The sequence below is a fragment of the Ochlerotatus camptorhynchus genome, unplaced genomic scaffold, assembly GCF_037179485.1.
Source record: "Ochlerotatus camptorhynchus isolate MF236.1 unplaced genomic scaffold, CSIRO-AGI_Acam_v1.1 ptg000266l, whole genome shotgun sequence".
Classification (NCBI taxonomy): domain Eukaryota; kingdom Metazoa; phylum Arthropoda; class Insecta; order Diptera; family Culicidae; genus Ochlerotatus; species Ochlerotatus camptorhynchus.
In genome coordinates this window covers 3,051,095-3,077,771 of record NW_027040756.1, presented here as the reverse complement: position 1 = coordinate 3,077,771, position 26,677 = coordinate 3,051,095, and the positions used below count along the sequence as shown (strand labels likewise).

The window sequence follows — 26,677 nt, the reverse complement described above, 5'->3', positions numbered from 1 at the left end:
GATACTTTTTTTCCGTTCGTAACCAGCGCGACAATTCAAGTTGCTGTAGTAATTGATGTGCCTATGGAATGTAAGATAGTTATATGTATATTACGAAAACTGATAAATTCAAACGTTCTAAATGCATGAACTGACTTCTACTGGTAAAGGCTTGTAAAATGCTGCGGCAAAAGGCTTATAAAATTGGGAATGCTTATCGTATTTATTTCGACACTGGCCTAAGGGTCCAAGATGCAAACTTAAACTAAAACCTAGTTTTAGCAAATTTCTCTGGAATTAAAACTTGCATATAGCAAATCATCAGCGTCATTGTTTTAGGGAAGATGCCCTCTATCTGATTAAATTGCAAGAAATTTGCAGAAGTCATTGTTTACGTTTGCGACCAAGGCCCTTATGAAAAATCAGTGTCGATTTAGTTTGTTAACCGTTTCCAAGCCCGAGCCAAGATTGATTCTCAGTTTGTCAGATTTTACTGGACAAATGCTCGGAAAGGGCTAACTATGGCAGCGATAAAATAAAAATAGAAATATTTTTTTTTAAATAAGATGATTGCTGTTAAACTTGAGCTTGTCCACCTAGCTTTATTCTTATTTTCAAAAACAGTGAAATAGTGTGATCATATGTAACTATTTGTTTTACATGTACAGGGTAAATGTACCAGTACTGGCTATACGTTCCTATTATGGCATTTTGGGAATACCGTATGCCATAATTGGATCGTTGAGCTTTGATTGGTACATCTCCCCTAGAAAAGATTTGATTTGTTTGATTTTAAATGATTAATGATGATTCTGAATTGACCAAATCAGGGGTTAAGGTCCATATAGGCTTATCCAGAATCGGTCGGTAGAAAATTAATAGTGGGAACAAGGTAGTTAAGTCGTTAGGTAAAATTACAATTCACCCACTTTTGCGTATTCGCATCGCCGAGTGTATTGGGTGTTGGTATGTGTTTGTTTTGATTCATGACTGGCAACATACTCACCACTGTGCAACATTTAAATATGTTGTTTTTTTCGTAAATGTCATCCGCAGAGTAACAATGTAATACTTAACAAGCGTCCTTTCAACGATTTAAATTCAGTCTTAATTTGAATAACTGTTGTATCAACCCCGCCAACTTTGATTCAGCTATTGAACACCTGATTTTGGTGACCAGCAAAAACGTGATGCCAACGTTAAGGTGTCAAATAAAATGTGGCCCAGTTAAAATCTGGGAGCATAGTTTATCTTATAGCAGCGCCGGTTCTAGAACTTTTTGACAGTAGATTGTTTTGAAATTGCTTCTCCGATTCACGAAAATTAAAAAAAAAAGATGTCCCACATTAAAGACGAGCGGAGAAATTGATCTTGAACACCCAACGAAACAACGAAAATTTGACGTGGTCAGCTCTAAAAATCGCGAAAACGTAAAAATTTGTCAAATCTCTCGTGTATTATTATGTCTTCAAACGATGTTTTTGTCACAAACACGATGAACCAGAGTTGCCAGGAGTTTATTTAAATATCAGAAAAATAGGGGTGTTTAAGAAAAAGTCGTTAAGTTGATCAAAAAAAATCGTTTGCCGCAAACAACAAGGGGTGGGAGATGAATTATTAAAATTCAGGATAGTTCTTCAAAAATCAGGGTAAATAACGCTTTTATCAATTTATTAGAAAGGGGGAACACTGACAACGCTTCATGTTCCCGCCACTGTTTACCCCTGGACTAGATGGTGTGCCTGGAAAAACGCATTCTACCGTTCATTAAAGCACATAAACTGCCTATAATCACATATCAGTCACAGTTATCACAGTTAGTAGAGGAGAATAATGCAGCACGGGCGAGAATGCTGCAACACCGCACGAGATTGAATGTGGAGCGATACAGACAAAACTCGGTTTTTCGAAGGAAGAAGCCTCAGCAGGAAGCCCGAGATGGCGACGCGATGGAAAATCTATACCGCCAATATGTGCAAGGACTTGGACGGTAACCTTCTCACAAACGAGTGTTAGGCGATTGAGAGGTGGAAGCAGTAATGTGACGAGCACCTCAACGGTGATGCAGGTGAAAATTAAGGTGGCACGGCAACAGACCTTGGATCAGGTGCAGAAGACGACAGGCTACCGGCCCCTGGTTTTCAAGAAGTTGAGGAGGAGATCGCCCGTGAAGAACAACAAACAACTGGTGTAGATCAACTACCAAGTGAGCGCTGCACTGGGTAATTGCCAAAATTTGGGATGTGAAGATATTACCGGAGGAGTGGATAGAAGGTGTCGTATGCCCAATCTACACAAAGAGCGACAAGTTGAATTGCTGCAACTACCGCGCGACACACTGCTGAGCGCCACCTACAAGGTACTCTCCCAAATTCTATGCCGCCGTCTGACACTATTTGCAAGAGAGTTCGTGGGGCAATACCAGGCGGGATTCATGGGTTCCCGCGCTACCACGGACCAAATTTTCGCGATTCGGCAGGTTCTGCAGAAATGCCGTAAATACAACGTGCCCACACATCATTTGTTCATCGATTTCAATTCCAGATTATGCACGAGTACGGATTTCCGGATAAATTGACGAGATTGGTCAAGGCGACGATGGTCGAGTGATGTGCGTTGTTCGAGTATCGGGGACACTCTCGAGTCCCTTTGAATCTCGGCAAGGTGATGGACTTTCGTGTCTGCTTTTCAACATCGCGTTAGAAGGTGTGATAAGAAGAGTTGGGATAGACACGAGTGGCACGATCTTCCGGAAGTCCATCCAGCTTCTTGGCTTCGCCGATGGCATCGACATCTTGGCACGGAACTTTGAGACGATTGCGGAAACGCACATCAGACTAAAGGTTGAAGCTAGGCGGATTGAACTTGTCATCAAGGCATCGAAAACCGAAATACATGAGAGGAAGAGGTTCTAGGGAAGACAATGTTAGCCGCCCACCCCGAATTCAAATTTGACGGTGACGAAATTGAGGTGATCAACGAGTTTGTGTGTTTGGGCTCACTGGTGACCGCCGAAAATGATACCAACAGAGAAATTCAAATACGCATTATGGCAGGGAATCGTGCCTACTTTGGACTATAACATTCGCCACCGCCACCGCACGAAGATGACTATCTACAATACCGGCCTTTATTATCGATGTCACTTACCACTCACGGTGAAGTGTGTACACGGCAATCACTTCACCGTGAGTGACAAGTAGTCACATCACTTCTTTTTCACCGTGAAGTGACACTCGTAATAAGGGCCTATGCTCGTGGAGAACAAGTATAGCTATACCGCAATGCACCGAAATCCAGACACTCGTAAAAGTTGATTATCAAGCCCAAATATGATCCAAATGCCACGTAAATTTTAGAATGATCCTATAGTGTTGTCCATGTTCATCTTACATCATTATTGTGTTGTGAAGTGGATATAATATTTAATTAAAAAGGAAATGTTCGGACAATGAAACACAGTGACAAACTGACATGATACTTAATCTTAACTTTTGCTCGAAAATCTATAACGGTTGATTCAAATGTGCAGCGATCCGATCTGTTGAAACCATAGGATTTTTTATCAAGATAAAAATAATGTGTCCAGCTCGAAAATCGACACGAACCAACTCATAAATGTTGCTCGCGTGTTCGGGCGTTGTCCCTGAACATGGTGACAGATGTCATTAGTGTGATTTGAGCAGAAATTTCATGGTAACTTCTATGGTCATGAATGTCGGATTGTGGTGTCGATGGTTGAATTACTATGAATAATATTAAGCCCTTTACTAGCTTATAAATAAACTTTAGAACAATGCTGATTTGGGGGCCTCAGACAGCCTAGTCGATAAAGGCACAGTATTAACAAGCTGGAAGCAGCGGGTTCGATTCCCGGGCCGTTTGAGGAAATTTTTCGGGTTGGAAATTTTCTCGAATTCCCTGGCCATAGAGTAGTATTGTGCTTGCCGCAATTTCATGAATTGATTGGCAGAGAAAGCTCTCAACGAATAAGACGGACGAATAAAGTACGACACCGAACGTAGTTGATTTTCTACAAAATGCTGATTAGACCGGTAATCCTATACGGCCACGAGACCTGAACTACACTCGTCAAAGACCAACGTGACGTTTTTAAACTGAAGGTGTTGTGTACCATCTTCGATGGATAACGAAATGTGGAGGAGGCGAAAGAACCCCAAATTTCGAAGGGAAAAATGGTTTTCGTTAACGACCCGACTGGAAAAAAACGAAGAGGCACGTGAAGACTTCGCAAACAGCGTGGGCTGTGGACATGCATCCATGAAGCGTGTTAAATGGTTACGAATTCTGAAGGGTAAGGTAAATACAGTACTGGACAAAAAACAGCGTCTCTCCATGAGAAAAAGAACTGTACATCTGCAATTTTACTTGCTGGTTAAATAAGTTTTCTATGTTTTTCAGTTTAACTTGTGAGTAGATGTGCCAAGTCTGTATGAAGTTAGGGTAAATTTAGTAGATCGCCTCTTATTTCATTATCATAATTTAATCTGTTCTTTCTTGAAAAATAGTAGTCAAATAAGAAGCGATTTACTAAAATCACTCTAACTTCATACAGACTAGACCAATCAAGCCACAAATTATTCTGATAAACCTGGAATACTTCATCAACCAGCAGCCAAAATTTTGATTCACATACTGAAAAGTAACAGCTCTTTGAACTTTCATGGAGAGACAAAAAATCCTAGCGTATTATTTTTAATGTCCAGTACTATAGTACTAATCCACATTAGCCTGTTGTTATTCAGCCAGTAATCAGCTTCTGTTCTTATTGTTCAGCTTGCATTGTTAGAGTTAGAGATAGAGAAAAAATATCCCCCTCCTATGGTGAAAGCTTATCACAGCTGCTACATTGTTGCTGCAGAAAAAAGAACGAAATTACTCGGCTCAGACCGTGCCAGGAGCATAAGGCCTCCATCGAGACCGGTGTCACAAATTAGCGAACGAACATACATAGTTAGACATGGATTTCTTTCAAATTTCCTCTTATAAAACAAAATTCGAAGTTCTTAGGAGAGAATATTTAAGCCCATGCCACTCTACTGCATATTAGGACCAGCCAAGTGTCTGGCTTAGTAAATAGAAGCGTTCAAGATCTGGAAAATGTCGGACGCTTGCATACCTGGATATTCTTGCAATCGTTGGCCATCTGTCTGTTCTGGATAATCATCACGATTTAGGAAACCGAACGGCTACCGGTGGACTGGAATCAATGGGTTATATACGCTATTTCTATAATAGAGGGGACAAGCTGGAATTTGAAAACTATCAAGAGATCCCAAGATGAGGAGAAATGCCTGTTGCAAGATATTTGAAGGTTTTGCTTAAACCAAAAGTCATCTTTTTGAATTCCAAAATGATCAGAGATTGATTTAGGGCCTCTACACAACATATCTTTTTCGAAAATATGCATTGTATTGGTTTGCATATGACATCGATATCGTTGGCAGAACATTTGCAACTAAACTTAAACCTGAAGCTGGAACGATTGAGAGGGGGGAGGGGGGTAGTGAATGCGTATAAAACAATGCACAGGCTTATAGGTGGTGATATCGAGCACAACAGGCTGACGCAATTTTATGGCAAACGCAGTATCGCTAAAGCTGGAAGAGTACGACGTATGGGAAACGGACATTCATCAGACCCCATAGATGGCCCTAGCAACACGCCTGCCACAAGCTGGTTGTAGAAATTTCCATACGACTTATGGCTATCATCAGGGCTGTTTCTGACGGTAACGTTAACATCTTCAATGGAAACTCACAGCCTTGGTCTGTTGTTTGCCTCAAAGCCAACCACTACAAGACGCAGAGGAACCAAGCATGGTAGGCGGCTAAACTAAGTATAGCAAGATCAAGGAGGTGTGACTCACCTATAAGACCGATTGCTCTCTACGGGTATGAATCGAGAAATAGACTTGAAGATGGAAACACTTAGAAATAACGGTGTTGAAACGAATATTAATCGACGAGCTCACTCAACGATATTCCACGAATCCAGTATACAAAAAGCTGCGAAATCAGGAACAACACGCTGGGCAGGACATGTTACAAGAATTCCGCACAGCAATTCCGCAATCAGTTCTCTCTCAGCTGTCGGCAGTAGCAGTTGTACCTTTCGGTGTGAATCACGAGATAGTCTGTATATTCGATAGCAGATATTGTTCATTTCCAGCTTTTGTTGTTGCCGTTGGAAGCAAAGTGCATTAAGTAGTTCGATCAAATTCAGCTTCGCCAATCGAAGCGTGGAATCCACCGTATGGGAGAAACTACTAATTTCGTGTAAGCGCTGGATGTGGATTCCGTTCAGATGGAAGCAACTTACCGGATTGCTGAGGAGAAAGCAATTGTTATTAAGATCAAATCGGAAGAATCGATGTTGCATGCAGTGATGTAAAACACGGAAGATTTAATTTACCATGCAAATGGAAAAAACTGTGGAGGTACGCATGTAGCGTGTAGGGGATTACATTCAATGTGTGGGAGTGTATGTTTATCAATATAAAGTCCCCGACAGCATACTAGCGTTGGTCCTAGAGAAATAATTGAAAGTGAAACGTATCATCTAGAAGAAATTCCCTGCGGAGTTGGTGTATATTGTCGGTCAAGTTGGACACCGGAAAACCCCGCACACGACATTCGATTTTGCCCTCGTTCTGTACGTTAAACATAATGTCGGACATAGTGCATATTATAGCACATCATTGTGCGAATACAGCGCACCATATCCAACACTATGTTTAACATACAAAACAAGAATATAAAGGATTGTCGCGTGCGGGATTTTGCGGTTTTAAACTGTACCGATAATACATGGTCGTGATTCCCTCCTCACTTAATTTCCCCAATCAGAAGAGGAATATATGTTATGAATAGAGCAAAAATAAATGCTTCTTATGCAGGACGAAGGGGACCGCCCCAAGTGGAAAGACCCGGAAGGAACCAGAATATCAACACAGGGACGAAGAAAAATATCAAGGCCAGGGAAAAGAACAAAGCAATGACAGCTCGGATAGCAGTGAGTACGCTGTTGTACTGACTGGGGGTGCATCGTTGGCCAGCAACATTAAGAGGTGGTTAAAAATTGACGTGACAACCCCGGAGACCGAAAACGAATCCCATCAGCCACTGAACTACTACACCAACAATGGCAGAAACAGGTAGAGGATCTGGCAAGAGTCGAAGTGTTGCAGACGAGGAAAAAGAACACGGAGAAAACAAAATCAAGAACTGAATTATATTTTTTTAAAGTCATAAGTCACTCGGCTCCGTAGAGCTCTCTGAGACATTCAGCCTATCAATTAAACATGATAGAAGAAAAAAATCAATCCCGTAAAAATGTTGATCACTACGAGAAGCGTACGACAAGACTTGGAGAGCGTCTGACGCAATCGAAAATGGAAGAAGCAGCCATAAATCGAGCTAATTGGGGTGACATTTGTAACCAGGTTTAAAGCAATTAGGAATAATTCCAAAGAAGAAGTCCTAAATTGGTACAAAACGATGTTGGATACACTCGGAAAACTCTTGGAGAGGATCATCCTAACTAACCAAATGTACGGAGAGTGAGCACGGATTGTCGGAGAGGCAGTTCTGATTCCGGAAAGGGAGATGCAATTCGGACAGTGGTCGAGAGAGCCGAGAAGGCATCCAAACAGAAGCGGAGAGGAGATCGATATTGAGCTGTGATAACGATCGACGTCAAGAATGTGTTCAACAGCGCCAGCTGGGAGGCCATCGCCGAAGTGCTGCATAGAATGAGGGTCCCTTACTACCGGTGAAGGATCCTGAGGAGTTATTTCCAGAACCGGGTTCTGGTCTACGAGACAGACATGGGACAGAGATCGATTAGGATCACAGCGGGAGTTCCACAAGGCTCCATCTTTGGTCCAACGCTTTGGAACGGGATGTACAAAAGCGTGCTAACGCTGAAGCTGCCGAAAGGAGCTGAGATCGTTGGCTTTGCGAACGACGTCGTCTTGACCGTAACAGGTGAGACGCTGGAAGAGGTGGAAGCGTTGGCAACCGAGGCGATTGACAGGATTGGTAACTGGAAGCAAGGAGCGAAGCTGCAGATAACCTCCCACAAAACGGAAGTGCTTTTGGTCAGTAACTGTAAATCGGTGCAGCGTGCAGAAATCACCGTCGGGGAGCACGCCATAGCCTCGAAGCGCATGTTGAAATATGTTCCGTTTATTGTAAGATAAAGTTTAGAATCTTAATTAATAAAATAATAGCTCAAAATGCAATTAAAATTGTACTCAGTGTAGTAACACGATTATTATAGCAAAAAGTCCAAACCCCTTTCTGGTTTGAAAACGTAAGCACACACACAAGAAATTGTCTTGCTCATCTCTCGTGTTTGGCACCGTGGTGCGAGATCGTTTTCCGTTCGAGACTACACGAAAGGAGGAGAACGCACGCACACGAACAACGACACCGTGACTGCCGTCTCGGTTCGGAGAAGAAAAGCAGCAATAAAAAAATAATTGTTTTGTGGAACCGCCATAGTGGCATCTGGCATAGCAAGTGGAAAAAGAGGTGCAAAAAGTTCCAGTACGAGTGCCGAGTGCCGATAAAGGAAACGGGTATCAGTAGGTCGGGTGGAAAAAAAACAGCCTTCCAAACCACTTTCAACGTTAACCGCCTGTAGGACGAACCTCACGAACCGACAGAAGACGGTCTCATGAACTGGATGTAGGTCGAACTCGTTTGGTCGAGGAAACTAGCGAGATATTTGCACGTTTTCGGTTAACTTCGGCAGGCATCAGCGATATAACAATCGAAATACGGACGATAAGAGCCGGTCGATTCGGCTGGAAGATGTTCACACGTACCGGTCACGAAACGGACTCTTGGTCAAGAACTCAGCGTAGTCGAAGGTAATTTGCTGCATAAAAGATGGCGACGATGATGCTAACGTGTTCGTTTGTGATTAGACAATTTTTCAAATCGGCTTGAACAACTATCAGTGATCAACCAATCGCTACACGGACCGCTTGGAAGACGACCGGAAGGTAACTGAATTGGAACGAGAAAGAAGCGTCCCAATTCGAGGGTGAGTTTCACGACACAAGTATTAGCTCTGCCTATATTAATAGAAAGCCTTTTCAGGGCGCTTTGTTTTGCCACGGTCTTAAGATTCGAGAAATGCGGGAAGGACAACGGACGTCGACGGAATTGGACCACACGACGGTCAAAGACGGAAGTACGACGAGGACCGACTACGGAGGTCCATGTGACGGCAAGCGATTGGACCGCTCGACGGTCAAAGACGGAAGTGCGACGACGACCAACTACGGAGGCCCGTGTGACGGCGAACGATTGTACCGTGCAGCGAGTGACCGGCAGGACGACGGTCTCAAACGGAAGCGTACGACGACGGCTAGCAACGTACATTCGTGGGACGACGACTTATCGCGATCGTTCGTCGAGTTGCCGACCAAACGACGGCGGGAAGCTGGTGAATCGCGAAAGCTCGTACGTCGACGAAGCTCATGGGAGCCCCGAGGTCATGCAGTAAGCCACTTATGGGGTGTTTACACTTATGCTATTTCACTAGCGCTAATGAGCCAGCTGCTAGCAAAAAAGCTCAAGCATAATGAAAACAGGGCATCAGCGTCTACCAGCATGAGATTTCAGAAGCAACTGAAATTAGTGCTAGTTGGCTAGTACACTAGCGCTGACAAATCGTCACAGATGTAAACACCCCATTAGCGGCAATATCGATAGCGAGTAGGAGAAAATAGCTGGGAGTACGTTCCTATATACGTAAGGGGTGGACGCTCTGCGACGCCGAAGAAAAAAGAAAGAGGTTCGACGTTCCGACTCATGACTCATTATCCAGAATCCAAAAGACAAAAACAGTAGCACTTAAGCAAAGGCAGAAGCAACTCATAGAAAAATGACTCGTTTTTTTCTTCTAACTTGATGGATTCAGCGGTCCCTTTCCTTCATCAATCTATCTTATCAGTATTTGGCTCTCAAGGAAATCAAGCGCCATTGCAGATGGTACAAGCGAGCGTGAATGATTCCCTGGTGGACGAAGGGGAGAAAGCAGCAACAACTGGCGATATTCGACTCCTCTACGATATATCACGACGGCAAAATTATCCTAAATCGAATACATTAGAAGATCTTCACGACTGTCCTGCGACAAGATTCCTTGCCCGAAGATATGATATGACCATATTGTCACGCTCCATATTATCCTGGAGCAGGTCAACGAATTGTTTGGTATTCATTGACTACGAAAAAACTTTCGATCAACTCAATCGCGAGAATATCGGGGCCATCCTGAGGCGCATGCGGGTCCCACATAAAATCGTCAACCTCGTTGATGCGCAGTATGTAGCTTTCACGAGCTGAGTCGTGTATAATGGATCCTTGTCCGACCCTATCTGGATAATCACTGATATGAGGTAACGATGTATACCATCACTACTAATGTTTCTCACCGTAATCGAAGAAATCATGTTACACCGACCATTAGGGTGATTCATTTTGAAAAAAATAAATTAATTTCTGATAGGTCACTCTCCAGCTCAATGTATAACCTCCAAAATATGAAGAGAGGTTTATGAATCGAACTGGAGGGTGGCCTATCTGAAATTCATCACTTATTTTTGAAATGAAGCACGCTACTGACCGTGTTTCGAACCAAGGGCGGCTTTGATTCGATTGACAGTCGACAGTATGCAATATCTTGAATTCCTGCCAGAATAGCGTCAGAGAGCTGGACCAAGAGCGACACAGACGCACAAACCAAGAAGGCTAGGGCTGCCTTTGTAAGGTTATGAAACATTTGCAGATGAGTCAGCCACGTACAGTTACTACAAGGTGGTGGAAACGAAAGCTACAAGCAAGTGCTGGATTGGAACCCGGCAGGATGTCGCATCAGAGGCAGACCCAGGGGCTGATAAAGGTGGATCCTCAACAATAAAATCAAGCAAGTCGATAGGAAATTGACCTGAGCCCAGGGTCAAAGCAAAAGCAAGAAGACGCGCAGCTGCTCGAGTGAGTGAGTTAGAGTAAGTTCCTCAATACTTTGGACGCGCTGGTCACATTCAATACCACCGGTTGTGTTTAAATGTGCAAAAACCAGAATTTATCCACGTATGGTGGAATCTGACCTTTCTTAAGTATTGATTTCATGTGTCGTGTGATGGGTTTTGGCCCTCGAAAAGAACTGTAAACTACCCAAGGTGCACCCAGAACATGTCCAGATGTGTCTAATGTGATCCTGGGCAGGGCACTTATTTCTCATGTGATTTTAGGTGTCGCATGATGGGTTTTGGTTCAAGTCAAAAACTGCCCACTCCCCCTGGGGGTCCCGGAACATGTCCCACTGTATCCAATTTGCCCCTGGGTACTTTATTTATCCACCATTGAACTTATTTTAAAGTGTCATGTCTTTTGAGGTGTCGTACAATGGGATTTGGACCAAGTCAGAAACTGGCCACTTATCCTGGGGTAGCCGGAACATGTCCGGATACAGTTTCTAGACTCACGAACCGTATAAACCGGATTATGTTCCGACCATATCTTCTGAAACAGTTGACCGATTTCAAAAATATTTGTTCTATGGGTCTACAATACCTTTCGTTTGGTGGCTGTTGCGTCCAATTCGGTCCAGTGGTTGGAGAAACAAATCGGCAAAAAATGTGTAACACACACATATATTACACTTGGCTCTCTGGGCCTCGGACCGAAAGTCGATTTTCCAAGCAATATGTATACCCTTTTCAGTAAGAAGAGTAGATTTTACTGAAGGTGGAATAATTCAAGAATTTACTGGTTAAATTTACTTTGATGCATTTTCTAAAAATGTCCATCCATTTTGTTAAGACGTTTTATTTCAGATTGCTAAAAGCTCGCGTCTTTTTGTGTAAAATGACATAAGGAATGTAATGACGAGAGCTTTTGCGATCTGAAATGATGCGTCGAAAAAAGAGCTCGGACACTTTGTTGTTGCGATTGTACGAAACGTCCGTTGAAATACAGTATACGGTCCAATTCACATTCCCCGATGGAAGAGCATAACCTACAATGGGCGAAACTGTCAATTTTGTGAAAGCACTGGATGCGAATGAAAGCAGCTTACCGGAATGCAGAAGAGAATAAAGTTCATGAAGGTCAAGTTGGAAGAATCAATAACTCGAAATATTAAATTTTCCATTACGATAATGGAAAGGCAGTGTACATGTCGCGTGCGAGGGTTACTTTCAATATGCCCGAGCGGGTGACTTGCCATTTGAAGTTCCTGGCCGCGATCTAGTGGTGGTGCTGGAGAAATGCGGGAAAGTGAAGCGTGTCACCCGAGGTAAATTCCCTGCTAAGTTGCGCTTTGAAATGTATACTGGGGACGGAAATAATTCTATAACGGTATCCAGAATAAGTTTATGCATATGGAGGGGCACAGGATAAAACGCACCCCTGGGGTAAAATGGCCCCGTGTTGTTTTTGATAGCTTTCCGGTTGTCATTTCGTAAATGTAACGAGCAGCATTGCTGGTTTAGTACTTGAAGTAGCATTCCGGAACATAAAATCCCAGAATTAATATTGGGAAAGGAACGAAAAACCACACGGGGCCATATTACCCCAGCGTCGCATTATGGACTGTTCTCCCTTTAAGTACGCTGATGTAATGACTGGGAGGTGTGTCGTTGAACAGCAACGATAAGAAAACAGTGGAAGCGGATGAAGTGCTTTTAAAAGAGGTGACTAAGAAGAACAGTGGAGCGATGCCCAGAAACAGCAGCTGCCTGTTTTCTAGATTGGAAATGATTACTTCTTCAAATTTGGAACTGTAGATGTAGCGGAGAAGCAGCGGAAATAGGACGAATAAGCGGGCGTTGGAGAAGGATACGCGTATGGAAGAATTAAGAATGTTGCGGGCACGAAAAAAAAAAGTTTTTTATATAATTCTTGCCTTATTAAATAGACGAATTGGGAAAACAATTAACTCTACCACGTTGTGCTTGCAAAGAGAGCTAAACATGTAATATTTAAAAAAAATGCTTGAGTCTCGTGCACCAACTGCACTATCCCCCAGGGCCCCCCAATAAGATAGTGTTGTTGAGTTTCCAATCACGAGAAATCCACGACTAAAGCCTTAGTTTATGATCTAAACTTTTCCTTTTATTCAGTTATTTCGGGATTGTTCCCCATGGGAAACACGATTCAACACGAGATATAATCTGCGGCGATTGTATATGTTTACTTGGTGAGACACCAATCATGCAATCAGGTTCGTCTCTAGTTTTGTTTGAGTAATAATAATAATATAGAGTCACGTTGGATAAGTTTATTGTAATTGTAATTCAAAAGAAAACGATTTGTGAGAATGAAAAAGAAGGGATATTTTAAGCGTATAAAGTTCATGCAGCTGAAAATGGAAATCGCTTTACCAATAAAAATAAAGCCAAACGGTTTTGCAATAGTTGGGAGGAAACATAAAAAAATGGAATAGCCAGAAAAATGTTGATGTAAATTTAGTTAAGGTGCAGTCTCAAAATAAATACCTAATACTGAATAGCTTTAAATTATATCGATGTTGATAACTGGGTCTCGCTAGATAAAGATAATTCGCAATTCATTTTCAGAACAATGCTGTGTAACCTGCGTGTAATAATACTCTACTCAGCATCAAAAGCAAATCAAAAGAATATCTCGATAACAACCAATTGTTCGGTACAGAATAAATCATGATGGTTTTAAACGAAAGGAGGAACAGCAAACTCAGGGGTTCGGGTTTGGATTTTGAAAAACAAACATATTGAATAATTTATCCTTAGCTAATTTGCCTTCTAACAAGCCCTGTGATTATTACTTTGCCAAAAAAGTATGCTTGTATCAAAATGTCAGCTACCAGTAGTCGAAAAATAGTAGTTATTGGAACGATACTCACCACCAACACGATACTTTCATTTAAGTGCTCATATTGAAATTGGATTGAACTCACGAAATTATGCTAAAATTCAGCACAATCGTACTGAGGTTTACTCTGGCATTGAGATCAACGGACAGTTGCGCTACTCCACGGTTGGGGCAGAGAATTTTCCAGCGCAACTTCCGAAGATGAAAGATTTATGCTAAAATTTAGCATAATTGTTCAATCGGAACTTTGTGTACTTACATACGCCGTAAGCATCAGGGCGTTTAGCTATTACATGATATTTTACCAGCCAAACAGTGGCTGGTATATGCTTAAAGACAGCTTTCAAGGCGCTTGGCATAATTTTACGGCATAATGAACGTAGCACTATGCCGTCTTAGTGATTGGCATTTCAGCGTTGGAATTTTACTGACTGTGACTTCTGATTAAAACTCTACGTTCGAATACAAATGGGGACCTAGTTCTTCTACGCATTCTAATTTGGACAGGGGCTCTTTGTTTTGATTTTCGAATCATTTCTTTTTTTTTTTTTTTGCTTAGCCAGAAATTCACTACACCGAGGTCGATACTCACCAAATGAATAATTCCAGCAGCTGTTAACCACACTGATATAAAAATTGATACTAATTGTGCCAAACGTATTGAACTAGATGTTTTAAGTATATTCAAATATTGTAATATATCCGGGACAGTCATAAGACGTAGCGCTCGTAGGAAACGGAGACCTAAAACAAAATGAGATACGATTAGCATCCGTCGGTCGTCTGGGGGAGGGAAGTAAAATGATCGCAACTCACCGATCCATGTCCGATCTAAATATATTGACACAAAGGACGGGGGTATCGTAAAATAATCTACAAAACTGTACATCTCTAACATAAACCAAAGCTTATCGGACGCTGCTATAAACTGCAATGTGAAAGCGTACGAAAGAATCAGTCAATATCGACAGGGGTCCATCGGCGAAGTAAAACACTTACTCGTATAAAAAAGTAAACCATAAAAAATATGTTGAATGCTAGATCAATTTGCTGGGTGATGTTGTTGCTCCACTTTTGACATCGTTCGACTTCTTCGCTCGACGCGTCTATAAAGTAGATGATGAGGGATGCGATGCTAAGGATGAATACGAGTACAACCTGGATGGCGGGGGGAGAGGAAAGATGGAGAAATATCAGTCAATTGCGCGTCTCAAACGCTTTCTGTACTAGTCTGGAGCAGGTTTGTGGCAACAATTTTAGTATGGATGTATAGTTTGTTTTAATTGGGTTGGTATTTGCACTCTTAAACACCTACATAGGAAAAATCATATAACAATGACGTATGACATATAGAATATATAACGTTTCATAACGCCTGAAAATGTATACAGTTTCTAACTAGCGATCGATTTTCTCAGAAGATGCAACATTGATGAGTTCAACTTTTCCAGATTATTATTTTGTACGAGAATCGAGAACTAGTATATGGGGGACAGTAGGGAATAATTGATCAGTGGCGATACTTGGTTCCCACAGGTTATTTCCATGGTGGTGTATAGAACACATGCTGCTGGGTTAGACGGACCTCAAAATTAAACCATTTTCGAGCTGTCAAATCGAAACATTTTTTTTGCTTCCCCGGTATGAACCATTATCTTTATGGGGATGTAGTGAAAATAAAAGCCATTTTTTCCAAAGCATCAAAATCAATCTCTCTTCCTTCTCTTTCATGAAATTGTGAACGTAAACAAACAATGGAAGAGTAACGATTGGGCTATACGTAAAATGCAGTTTGTCGGCATTTGCTGTGAACTGATGGCGATGAATCGATTATTTCAGCACAGCCAACATTAAAAAAAAAATCACTCCGCATCACCCAAATGATATGTATTGTTATGTTCACAATGTTAACAATCAAAACAATGTAACATCACAATAACAGAGAATACTCCTCCCAATGGATATTCGACTTCGCTAAAAAGGTTTGTCCAGATTCTGTTCCAGCACAACCAACTTTACGGGATACAGCCCGAAGTAACGGTTCTCTGGATGAACCATTCACAATGCTGGAATTTTCAATGGCACTTCTTTCATCGAATAACTCTGCTCCGGGAAGCGATATGATCAAATTTGACCTTCTAAAAAATCTCCCCGATATCGCTAAAAGAAGATTACTTAACCTATATAATTCATTTATGGAATTCAATATAGTTCCACCAGCATGGAGACAGGTTAAAGTAATAGCTATTCAAAAGCCTGGGAAACCAGCGTCTGATCACAATTCTTACCGTCCGATTTCTATGTTATCATGCCTGAGGAAATTATTAGAAAAAATGATCCTATTAAGACTTGACCATTGGGTTGAATCAAACAATCTACTTTCAAATACGCAATTTGGTTTCCGGAAGAGTAAAGGAACAAACGATTGTCTAGCGATGCTTTCATCTGATATTCAACTGGCCTTTGCGCACAAGGAGCAATTGGCTTCAGTCTTTTTGGATATTAAGGGCGCCTTTGATTCGGTTTCCATAGACATACTGTCAGACAATTTGCACAGTAGTGGATTACCCGGTATTTTGAATATTTTTTTGTATAATTTGCTGTCAGAAAAACAAATGACCTTCAATCTAGGTCAACTGACAACTTCTAGAATTAGCGACATGGGCTTACCCCAAGGTTCATGTTTAAGTCCCTTACTTTATAATTTCTATGTCAAAGATATTGATAACTGCTTAGATAATCAATGCACGCTTAGACAGCTTGCAGATGATGCCGTTGTTTCCATGAGAGGTCCACGTGCAGAAATCTTGCAAAGACCATTGCAAAATTCCCTAAATAATCTGTCTCTCTGGGCAAGAAATTTAGGGATCGAGTTTTCACCGCAAAAAACTGAATTGGTAGTGTTTACAAGGAATCGGTTTCCAGCCCAACTGCGTCTAAATATTTTGGGCAGAGACATTACCCAATCTTTAACCTTCAAATACCTCGGAGTCTGGTTTGATTCAAAATGCACTTGGGGTACCCACATTACGTATTTGAAACAAAAGTGTCAACAAAGGATCAACTTTCTACGATCAATTTCCGGGACATGGTGGGGTGCTCACCCGGAAGACCTCATTAAACTATATAAAACGACTATTCTTTCAGTTCTTGAGTATGGCTCTTTTTGCTTCCACTCGGCAAGAAAAAGCCACCTAATCAAATTGGAACGTATTCAATATCGTTGTTTACGTATTGCCCTTGGCTGTATGCATTCAACACACAATATGAGCCTAGAGGTCCTAGCGGGCGTAAAACCCCTGCAGAACCGTTTCTGGGAGCTCTCATTAAGAATATTGATTAAATGTAGTGTCAGTAACAACCTTGTGATTGAAAACTTCGAAGAAATGCTCGAATTGAGCATCCAGTCTAGATTCGTGCGAATCTATCTTAATTATATGTCATCGGATATTAGCCTTCCTTGCTATAACCCCTCTCGTGTATGCTTTACTAACTACAGTTTCCCCATTGACTACGATCTCTCCATGAAACAGGCTATTCAAGGTGTTCCAGATCAACTTCGACCTATCTCAATTCCCCACATTTTTGCTGAAAAGTACCAACAAGTCAATTGCAATAGAAGATTTTTCACTGATGGATCACGCATTGATGGATCCACTGGCTTCGGCGTCTTCAATGAATACTCAACCGCCTTCCGGAAACTTCAGGAACCTTGTTCCGTTTATGTTGCTGAGCTAGCAGCAATCAACTTCGCATTGGGGATGATTTCCGATATTCCCATAGACCATTACTTCATCTTCTCGGATAGTCTCAGTTCGATTGAGGCTATTCGGTCGATGAAACAAGGTAGGCACTCATCTTATTTCCTTTCAAAGGTAAGGGAACAGATGAGTTTGCTGGTCGAAAGATCATATATGATTACCTTTGTATGGGTCCCCTCACATTGCTCAATCCCAGGCAATGAGAAGGCAGACTCTCTCGCAAAGGTGGGCGCACAACAAGGCGAGATTTATGATAGAAGAATTTCACATGATGAATTCTTCCCATTAGTACGTCAGAGTTCTCTTTTAAGTTGACAAAACGATTGGACAAGTAATTCTCTTGGGCGGTGGTTACATTCCATTATTCCAAATGTTTCTTCGAGAGCGTGGTTCAAAAGTCTGAATGTAAGTCGGGGATTCATTCGAGTGATGTCAAGACTTATGTCCAACCATTACTCGCTAGACGCACATCTCTACAGAACAAACCTCGTTGACAGCAATATATGTAGGTGCAGAACCGGTTATGATGACATCGATCACGCAGTTTGGTATTGCCCGGGTAATGACGCCTCCAGAGCACGACTATTGGATACCCTAGTGGCCCGAGGTAGACAACCCTTCCGTGAAGTAAGAGATGTATTGGGAACACGTGATCTTCCCTACATGCAAGCGATCTACGAATTCCTTTGTTTGTCTGATGTTAGAGTTTGATGTGACTATCCCCTCCTTTCCAAACAATTTCCCGCCATTGTGTCCCAGTCTTATTATCCTCCTGTTCCTGTGATACTTGCCCCTGCCCAGTCAGGATTTGGTCAACCGTCCGAGAGTAGTATCTGAAGGAGGCTTCAGAAACCAGTTTCCTACCTAGATCCTTCCAATTGAAATTGTTACCCATTACCCTCGAGCCCGCCACGAGGAATTGGTACCCAATTCTAACCTAGAAATACTGCTATTTAAAATATAAATCAAACATTACTGATTTTGGCTCCGCAAAGTGTCACACACGACTGAGCCTAGTAAATAAACGAACTAGTTAAAAAAGAAAAATCACAATAACACGAATCAACATTATCAACTGATGGAGGATTGTCACCTCTGTCTGATGGTGTTGTTACTTTACATGATTTAATGGTAACTTTTCATTACGTCGAAAGTAACAAAGGTAAACAAAGTCAGTGTCAATCGATGCTTATGCTATTACACTATATACTGTTCGAATATAGGATCACATCCCATTTTTATATTTATTTAAAAGTCAAATTGCTTTTTGACGTAATCACCTTTCGATCAAAACATTTTTCGATGTTACTTAAGTCACCCGATTTCTATGGAGAGGCCGGTTGTCTTAAGTAACAACCCGTGAAAAGTGTACTGTGTACTTTCTAATTATTAAAGTGAATAAATCGAACTGTTTATTGCTAAGATGATTTCGGTGGTCCTAAAATGATGAAAGGGCTGCACGTAAGAAGACGTGATTGATAATTCTCCCGACTATCCTGGTAAATACACTTTGACTTAAGTAACATTAGGGGGCCTCCAAACGACGTATAATAACTTTTGGCTCAAAAACCAGTATTTATTAGCACGAAAGCTAGCGATCTGCATTGTATGATTAAAACCCTGCTTAATATGTTAAACATTGCTATCACTATGAGATTATATGTGTTTAATTGGAAATAGGAATAACTTTTCAGTCATCAAAACAAGACCTTATTTTTCTCGGATCAGTGCGAATGTTACTTTCGACATAATGAACATTTGCTCTTGATATCTCCGATGGAACTATGAAGTGTCCCAGAATGTCTGAGCATGATTTTAAAAAATATATAATATAACTCTGTTTACAGCAAATTAGATTTTTATTTCGCATTCATGTTCTCTAAAGTATTCTCTTATAGTTCATCGTAGAAAATCCAAAATCAGATCAGTCGTAAGCCAATGAGCGAATTTTTGATCTTACGCTACTCATTAGCTGCACTTTTTCCTAGCCTGTTCCAAACGTTGTAACGGAATCCGCTGCCTTTACATGTTTTCGCAAATATGCTTTGGTCAGGGCCCAGAAAGTTTCGATTGGCCTGGCCTGGGGACAGTATGGCGGATTCATCTCCTTGGGTAAGAATTAGACCTTGCTGGCTTTATACTAGGCTATCGTGTCCTTGGAGTAATGAACCGACGCCAAATCCGACCAAAACAGTACTGAGGCGTCATGTTTGCGGATCATGGGTAACAGACGCTTATTCAAACGCTCACGCACGTAAACACCGATTGTCATTGTCTCCGTTGTCACAAAAGGTTTGGAAAGCATACCACACTCACGAACGGTGTAGTGCTGATCACCTGGAAGAGCACACCGATTTTCCACACAGCAATCGGTCGTATAACTTCCGAGCCCTCGGTTTGACGGATGCAGCTTGTTTTTCACTTTGCTTTGGCTTATTCTGCTACTTTTACGTCTTTAGACCCATTCTTGCCTTGGCCCGCTGGACGTTACTCTTCGAGGATCCCACTTTTTTAGCCACGCCTCAAACCGAAGCACTTTTCTTGCGAGTGAAAGCTTGCACGATTTTCCGGTTAAAATTTTAGTCAACAGGGTTCAGTTAAAGTTGCTTCCTCGTCATGCTTCCGAATCGCGTTTTGAACGGTTCCGATACTCACACCTTCAAATTTCGCTCATTGAGCAGAGAAATGTTGAGGATAGTGCACCATTTGTGCACGATCTGTTTGCGCTTTTCCGGAGAAATCTCGATTACTTTTTCCAAGGGACGTATCAGCTTTTGTAAACAATGCATTTGATCGTCGATTTGACGTAACTGGTAGCTCGCCCACGCATGCTAAACCGACGATCAAATGCATTGTTTACAAAAGCTGATACGTCCCTTCGAAAAAGTAATCGAGAAAAGGTTCGCATTGTCACGGGAATGAAGAGAACCGACACTTGCGATACACGGAATTCTCGCGTCACTTTTCAAATAAACCAATGTCACATATCCGTCATTTTGAGATAATTGAAAAGAAGTTCGTCAGATTATTGTTTTAACTGTTTAGAAGCAATACAATTTGTAAAACCATTTTTACCGTAGACAGTGAATCCATTGAAAATTCAGTAGAAACGATAAAATCACAATTTGACGTTGAATTTCTTGCAACAAAGTATTGTCTAGTCCAGTTGTACATCGGACATGTTACATTGGACGATTTTTCGCTATGACATAATTAATGAGTGTTACATTGGACGTTTTGATCTACATGATACTAGATTCCCTTCACGTACTCATAATTTCAAACTGTGCATTTATTAATGTTTGACCTATGATTATTTTAAATAAGTTAAAGGAAATTTGGATGGATATTTTTGTATCACATAGAATGATAGAAGAGCAATATTTTGTATCGAGTAACTCAATTTTTTCGGGACCTAACACCACTGCGACCAGTAATTTGATCTATTATAGTAAGTCCCGTGTCTTTAGTTTAGTGCATGTCGTATTACTCGATCACTATTGAGAAATTATGAAGTATTCGATTTTTTACAGTTGTCATTCTTGCATTTATCGCAAGGATCCGACTGTAATTGAAAGGTCCCGCTATTTATACCCTTCGGAGTGTTGAAACACCGTCCAAAAGCGCGCCCATTTGTCAGTCAAAATTGGATTCCTTAGCAATAAAATTAAGAAATGACACCGATAATGACCATGCATCAGAACCCTAGTCTTAGCCACTTCAACCTAGAAGAATAGAAGATTAGGAATCACATAGGGGAAATGACGGCTTCGGCATGCCAGACTATTTTCGACAACCCAAATTGAAACACTATTTTCACTGGATTTTCTTACGAAAACACTTCGCTGAATGCATGCAAACGATTCTTTATTCTTTCAGCTTCAATTTGACTATATTTTTACCACTGAGAAAAAGCAATCTAGCAAGGTTTTCTTGAAATGAAACACACGCTCTACAAATTGTAGCTGATTTCGAGTTACCGATAATAGAACAGCAGATTTACATGCAGTTCAAATGGAACGGTTGCCGAAGAAAAACTGGTTGCCGACAATACTCGCTCTCACTAGAGAAGATTGGAGCTTTGTAAAAGTGTTTCAAAACAGTTTTTGACAGTTCTTTCGACTGAAATTGTTAGAGCAGCTGGCAGCAAAAGATTGTAAACAAACCAATACTGCATATGTGTGCGTTCCTTAGAGAAAAAGGCTATAGAAAGAAGGTCGCTGCTTAGGTTGCCGAGAATACGTAAATTCCCCTAGATGAAGACTAACTAACTCATTTTTTCCTTGTTTCAAGATCATCCTCGGTGGACAAAACCGAGTCTTGTCACTATCAACAAGGCATAAAAAGTAACATCCCGTAACGTACCACGAAAAGGTGATCTACCCACGTTACGCGGCAACTCAATTTGTTTACATTTGTTACTTAGGACCTTTTGAAAAGTGACGCGAGAATTTTTCATTGAAATGTGATAATTCACAGTGATAATCAGCTGTTTAAACGTCATGTGAAACAAGCAGGCGTGTTCCAAAATCGTGTTTATACATTTTGGGACACCCAATACATTGTGTAATGAAGAGTTTCCATCCAGGGATTTTTACATTTCCCGGCAATTAAATTTTGAGTAATTTTAAATCCATTAAAATCGCTCTTGGCGTATCTGGAAGTAGGATCTGAACCCATGATTTTTGTCATAAGTATTATTCAAAGATTTCCATCTATTCCATTCGTTTCCCTATTAAAAATAACCATTAAAGAGAGCTTAACGACGTGTTCGGGGTATCATCCAAACCATTCGTGGGATTATTTACCCATCCGGGACACAGTTCGTTTATGGTACTTTTTATTAGGGTTGCCATTTGTTCTGGTGTATTGATCGAATTGCACTTTAACAGCACTTTTGTATATGAACCGTGAGCATTCCGATCAAATTTTATAATTGCGTTTTATTCTATACTTAAATGAAAATCTGGTTGATTATCTAGGACTAAAAGAAAAACCATAGCAAAACCTATCTACGTTCATCGATTCTTTTCATCGACTTTCTCTTTGACAAATTTTGAGAAAAGGAGGTACAGGCAACACGTCAAACATAAAAGACCAAGAGCATGTGAAAAGGGCATACAATATTTTTGTAAAAAAAAACCTTTGTAAGCCCTTTTCTCGCCAACCGAGGGTTGCCCACGCAAACCAACAACATCATCGGGAAGGGGAAAGTTTCCCCTACCAGGTGATGCTCATGGTTTGCGGTGGTGTCATATGGGTGGCGAGAAAAAGGCAACAGAAGGTTTGTTTACAAAATGCTTGTATGCCCTTTTCACATGTTGGTCTTGAGATAATGTTCTTACTGCTTTGATCATATGAACTACAGACGTTTAAATGAATTTTATGAGGCTAATCTCTGCTAATGAAAGTGATTGGTATTTGCTGTTCCTGTAGAGTTCTTCCTGGGATTACCTAGCCTACTCCTCCTGAAAGAACTTCAATCCGTTCCCGACTTCTATCATGACTTCCCTAGTTCTCCTTCTCTTTTATTTCTAAACCATTCACAGGTATGCATTATTCTTACCAATGAGTAAGTAATATAGCAATGAAATTCCTCGATGCAGCGTAACTGTCACTTTTCACTTCCATCGACAATTTTTCGCGAAGACTATTCAATCGCAAAGTTAGAACACCATCGAACGGATGTGCTTCAATCCCCCATCTATTGGTAAAGTTGCTTTGTATCATCGAGTTGTTATTTTGAGAAATCAAAGATTGAAATCAAAAGTGACAGTTACGTCATATCGAGATATACCTGTAGCAGGGCGTCACAATATCCCGTACACTATCTTCGTCCACCGTTTTGGTAGCACTAATCCGCAATAGTTTCATCTGACTGGTGCTTTTTATCACTATACTCATTACCTTCAACATCCCCATCATTTTTCTACACGCAAACCAAAAATCTATTACAATGAATGTTAGTTCCGTTTCCTATCATCCTCTGTTCATGAACATCGCAACGAATGTTAGAAATTGACCATGCAGGCGATGTAATGGTTTTTTGTCTTTTTTATTTCGTGTTCCATCTACGCTTTCGACTATACCAGTAAGCTTGTAGAACGACGTACATTGTAGAACACTGTAGAACGACGCACACACTTGTCTCGAATCTCTCCAGCAGAAAAAGCATACGAAGTCGAGCATTTTTATTTCGTGTTCCATCTACGCTTTCGACTATACCAGTAGGCTTGTAGAACGACGCACATTGTTGAACATTGAAGAACGACGCACACACTTATCTCGAATCTCTCCTGCAGAAAAAGCATACGAAGTCGAGCATGCGAGAAAATGAGCGCTTCATGTTTGCTTTTAGGCTGTCCTTAATCAGAAGGATAGAGAGAGCAGGGGAGAAAGCACAGGTCTGAGAGTCGCAACGTCCGTGGTTCGAGTCCAGTCGGCAACCTTTTTTCTATTTTTTTCGACATAATTAATTTCACTCACTAATACACTCCACACTTTTCGGTCTCCAATTTTCTTACATCGGACCGCAGCTAGGTATATCGCATCCTCGGTTCATGCGGTCTCCACTTACATCCTCTGATGATGAATCCCACATAATTGTAAGCGAATCTTACATCCACCGGTTGGGTGTAGACGAACACGTGGAAAGGACCAATGAGCCAAACATAAACAATAACTTTAAACGTCAATTTCTCGAGGATTGAAACTCATCCAGGCAAACGAGCACCAGCAACTGGAAGTGGAAGTTTACTCTATCAGATGGTGTAGTTTTAAAAAGTTCATGTTATTAACGCTAGATTTGACATAATTTTACACGATATTTCATGTAAGCTTAAGCGCAAGATCGCATAGATCTGCAATATCGTATACAAGCTTTAAACAATTTCGATGCTTATGCCTACTATACTGCCTATAATCGCAAGTCAGTCCCATGTGTATAAAACAGGAAATGAGAAAACGGCGTTCCAAGATTTTAGAAATTTTCTCATTTTACACTTATTTTGGAGGGATAATTTAAAAAATAAACGTGCAATGTGATAGAATACATCTCTGTTTAGTAACACATGTTGGATAAAATATCGTGAAATTTATATTTTATGACCAAAATCTGAGTGGGACTGACTTGCGATCCGTGCTGGCATGATCATTAGCAAATTGATATTTTTCCACTCTCATACGCTCTCAATATCACGCATGATATTGGAGCGAAATAAAATGCTTGATATTGCGAGACTATTCACAACGTGTAATGTTGAAGCTGATTGTTGAATTGATGCAAAAATGATTCCGGAAGTTTTCTTTAAAAGAGAAGGTACAATAATGCTATCTCTTTTTATCTTCACCGATGGCAGACACGAAGCGACTGCTGCTAGCCGTTATAGAAGTTTCGGTTGCGTTCGTCTGTAAAGCAAAAATCATGAAACTCAATATCACCATAGTTTCTAGAGATTTGCAGCTGGTGAGTTTTGTTAGCTTGATATTCCGAGCTGCGATATCATAGCTTTAAAAATCAACCGCAGTTGTTTGCTTGTTGATTTTTGTCTACGAAAATCAAGCGCAATCTTGGGCTTTGGTGAGATTTGATTTTTTGATATTTTTCCAACACTGCTTGCGATTACATTTACCGTCAATGAGAATAATAACCACAAGTCAGTTACAACGGCATGACGATGCTGCAATAGTTTAGCACAGTATTGAACAGAAGAATGATACCATGGTCCCGTAGAACGTTATTGAATGTTTTTGTAAACATTCCGCTGGTTCCGGAGCTATGGCCGGAACATATTCCGGTGAGTATGGAGCAGACATTTTCTAAAACGTGCCAAACCCACCATGCGATAAATCAATTTACATGAGAATTCTAAAATAAGATCCATAAGAGTCATAATGAGTAACCAGCCCCATGTTGGCCTCACCCGGACATGTTCCGGGTATCCCAGGGGAAGTGGTAAAAGCTTTTTAAATCAAAATGCATCATGCGACACATCAAATCACATGAGAATTCAAAGCCAGAACCGTTGGCGGTCATATTGAGGGTCGTAAGAACTATATTGGCCACATCCAGTCGTAGGTTTGGAAATTGCAGCTATGTGCTCTACCATGGTATGTGCTCCTGTCATCGTCTACTTGACGATCTCGAGGAGACACGGGTAGGGTAGGTGCTGCTACTGTACCTTTCGACCAATGACAGTAATTGATGGTAAGCTCCCATCCAGAATTTGTATCTTCATTCATAACAGTTGTCCTTGCTCGCTTTCTACTATCTTTTTTTTCCTTTTTTCCTTTTGGTTTGTTTTTTTCCGTCGATGTTGTTTTCCGTGCTGAGCACCAATGCTACCGACGTGCCAGGAAGGCAGCTCCCACACCTGGACCCTACCTATCGACCCATCAACTCATGAACCGGGGACCAACGGCTTTACTTCCCATCCGAAGGAAGGCGTGATCAGAGATGTTATGCCTCAGAACATCCCGGCGGCGCCGACTGGGATTGAACCCAGGCCTGCTGGGGCGAGAGGTAATCACGCTTACCACTACACCACCGGCGCCGTTAAACTTTCTACTATCTATCGTATAAAAATTACCACTCAAGTCTATTATTTGAAATCAGCATCTTCAACTATGTAAATCGTTGACTTCACGCAGAAGTAATATAAAACAAATAGTTTAAGGAAATAGTATGTTTTTCCGAATGCGACTGACTTGCGGTTACTTTTCACTGTGGGACAGTTTGACTTGGAATTGTTTTTAATTTTTGTTGAACAAACCCCTTTTTTTTCAATAGCACAACTCAAAAGACATAGCGAGGTAAACTGAATAATGATGCTACCTCAAAAATACAGATGGGAGATTTTACACGGCAGTTAAAATTCAGAGCTTATTTCTGGGTGGATGTGTTGCCATTCGTGAGAAATCTTCATTTACATGTCCCAATATTGCTCAATCGGACTAAAGTGGGGCCACTTGTCACGGATGAGGTCTTTTGGAACAAATTGGATTCCGCAAAATCGTAACACATCCTACTTTAATAACAGTTAT

At 41.1% G+C, this 26,677-nt stretch overlaps 2 protein-coding genes across 20 annotated transcripts in view; one reads left to right on the top strand and one right to left on the bottom strand.

Moving 5' to 3' along the window:
• Positions 1–26,677, bottom strand: part of slo (calcium-activated potassium channel slo) — a 265,894-nt gene that overhangs the window by 201,288 nt on the left and 37,929 nt on the right. For all 19 annotated transcript variants that reach the window (XM_065227090.1, XM_065227092.1, XM_065227075.1 and 16 more), the window contains exons 3-5: positions 14,874–15,032; positions 14,691–14,802; positions 14,467–14,618 (exon numbers count right to left, since the gene is read on the bottom strand). In XM_065227090.1, coding sequence (XP_065083162.1) covers positions 14,467–14,618; positions 14,691–14,802; positions 14,874–15,032 — 423 coding nt within the window. The remainder of the gene's footprint in view (positions 1–14,466; positions 14,619–14,690; positions 14,803–14,873; positions 15,033–26,677) is intronic.
• LOC135705424 (uncharacterized) lies at positions 7,181–10,512 on the top strand. Its single transcript, XM_065227158.1, has 2 exons — positions 7,181–8,878; positions 8,936–10,512. Exon 2 carries the CDS (start codon positions 9,147–9,149, stop codon positions 9,666–9,668), a length of 522 nt encoding a protein of 173 aa, XP_065083230.1. The 5' UTR covers positions 7,181–8,878; positions 8,936–9,146; the 3' UTR covers positions 9,669–10,512.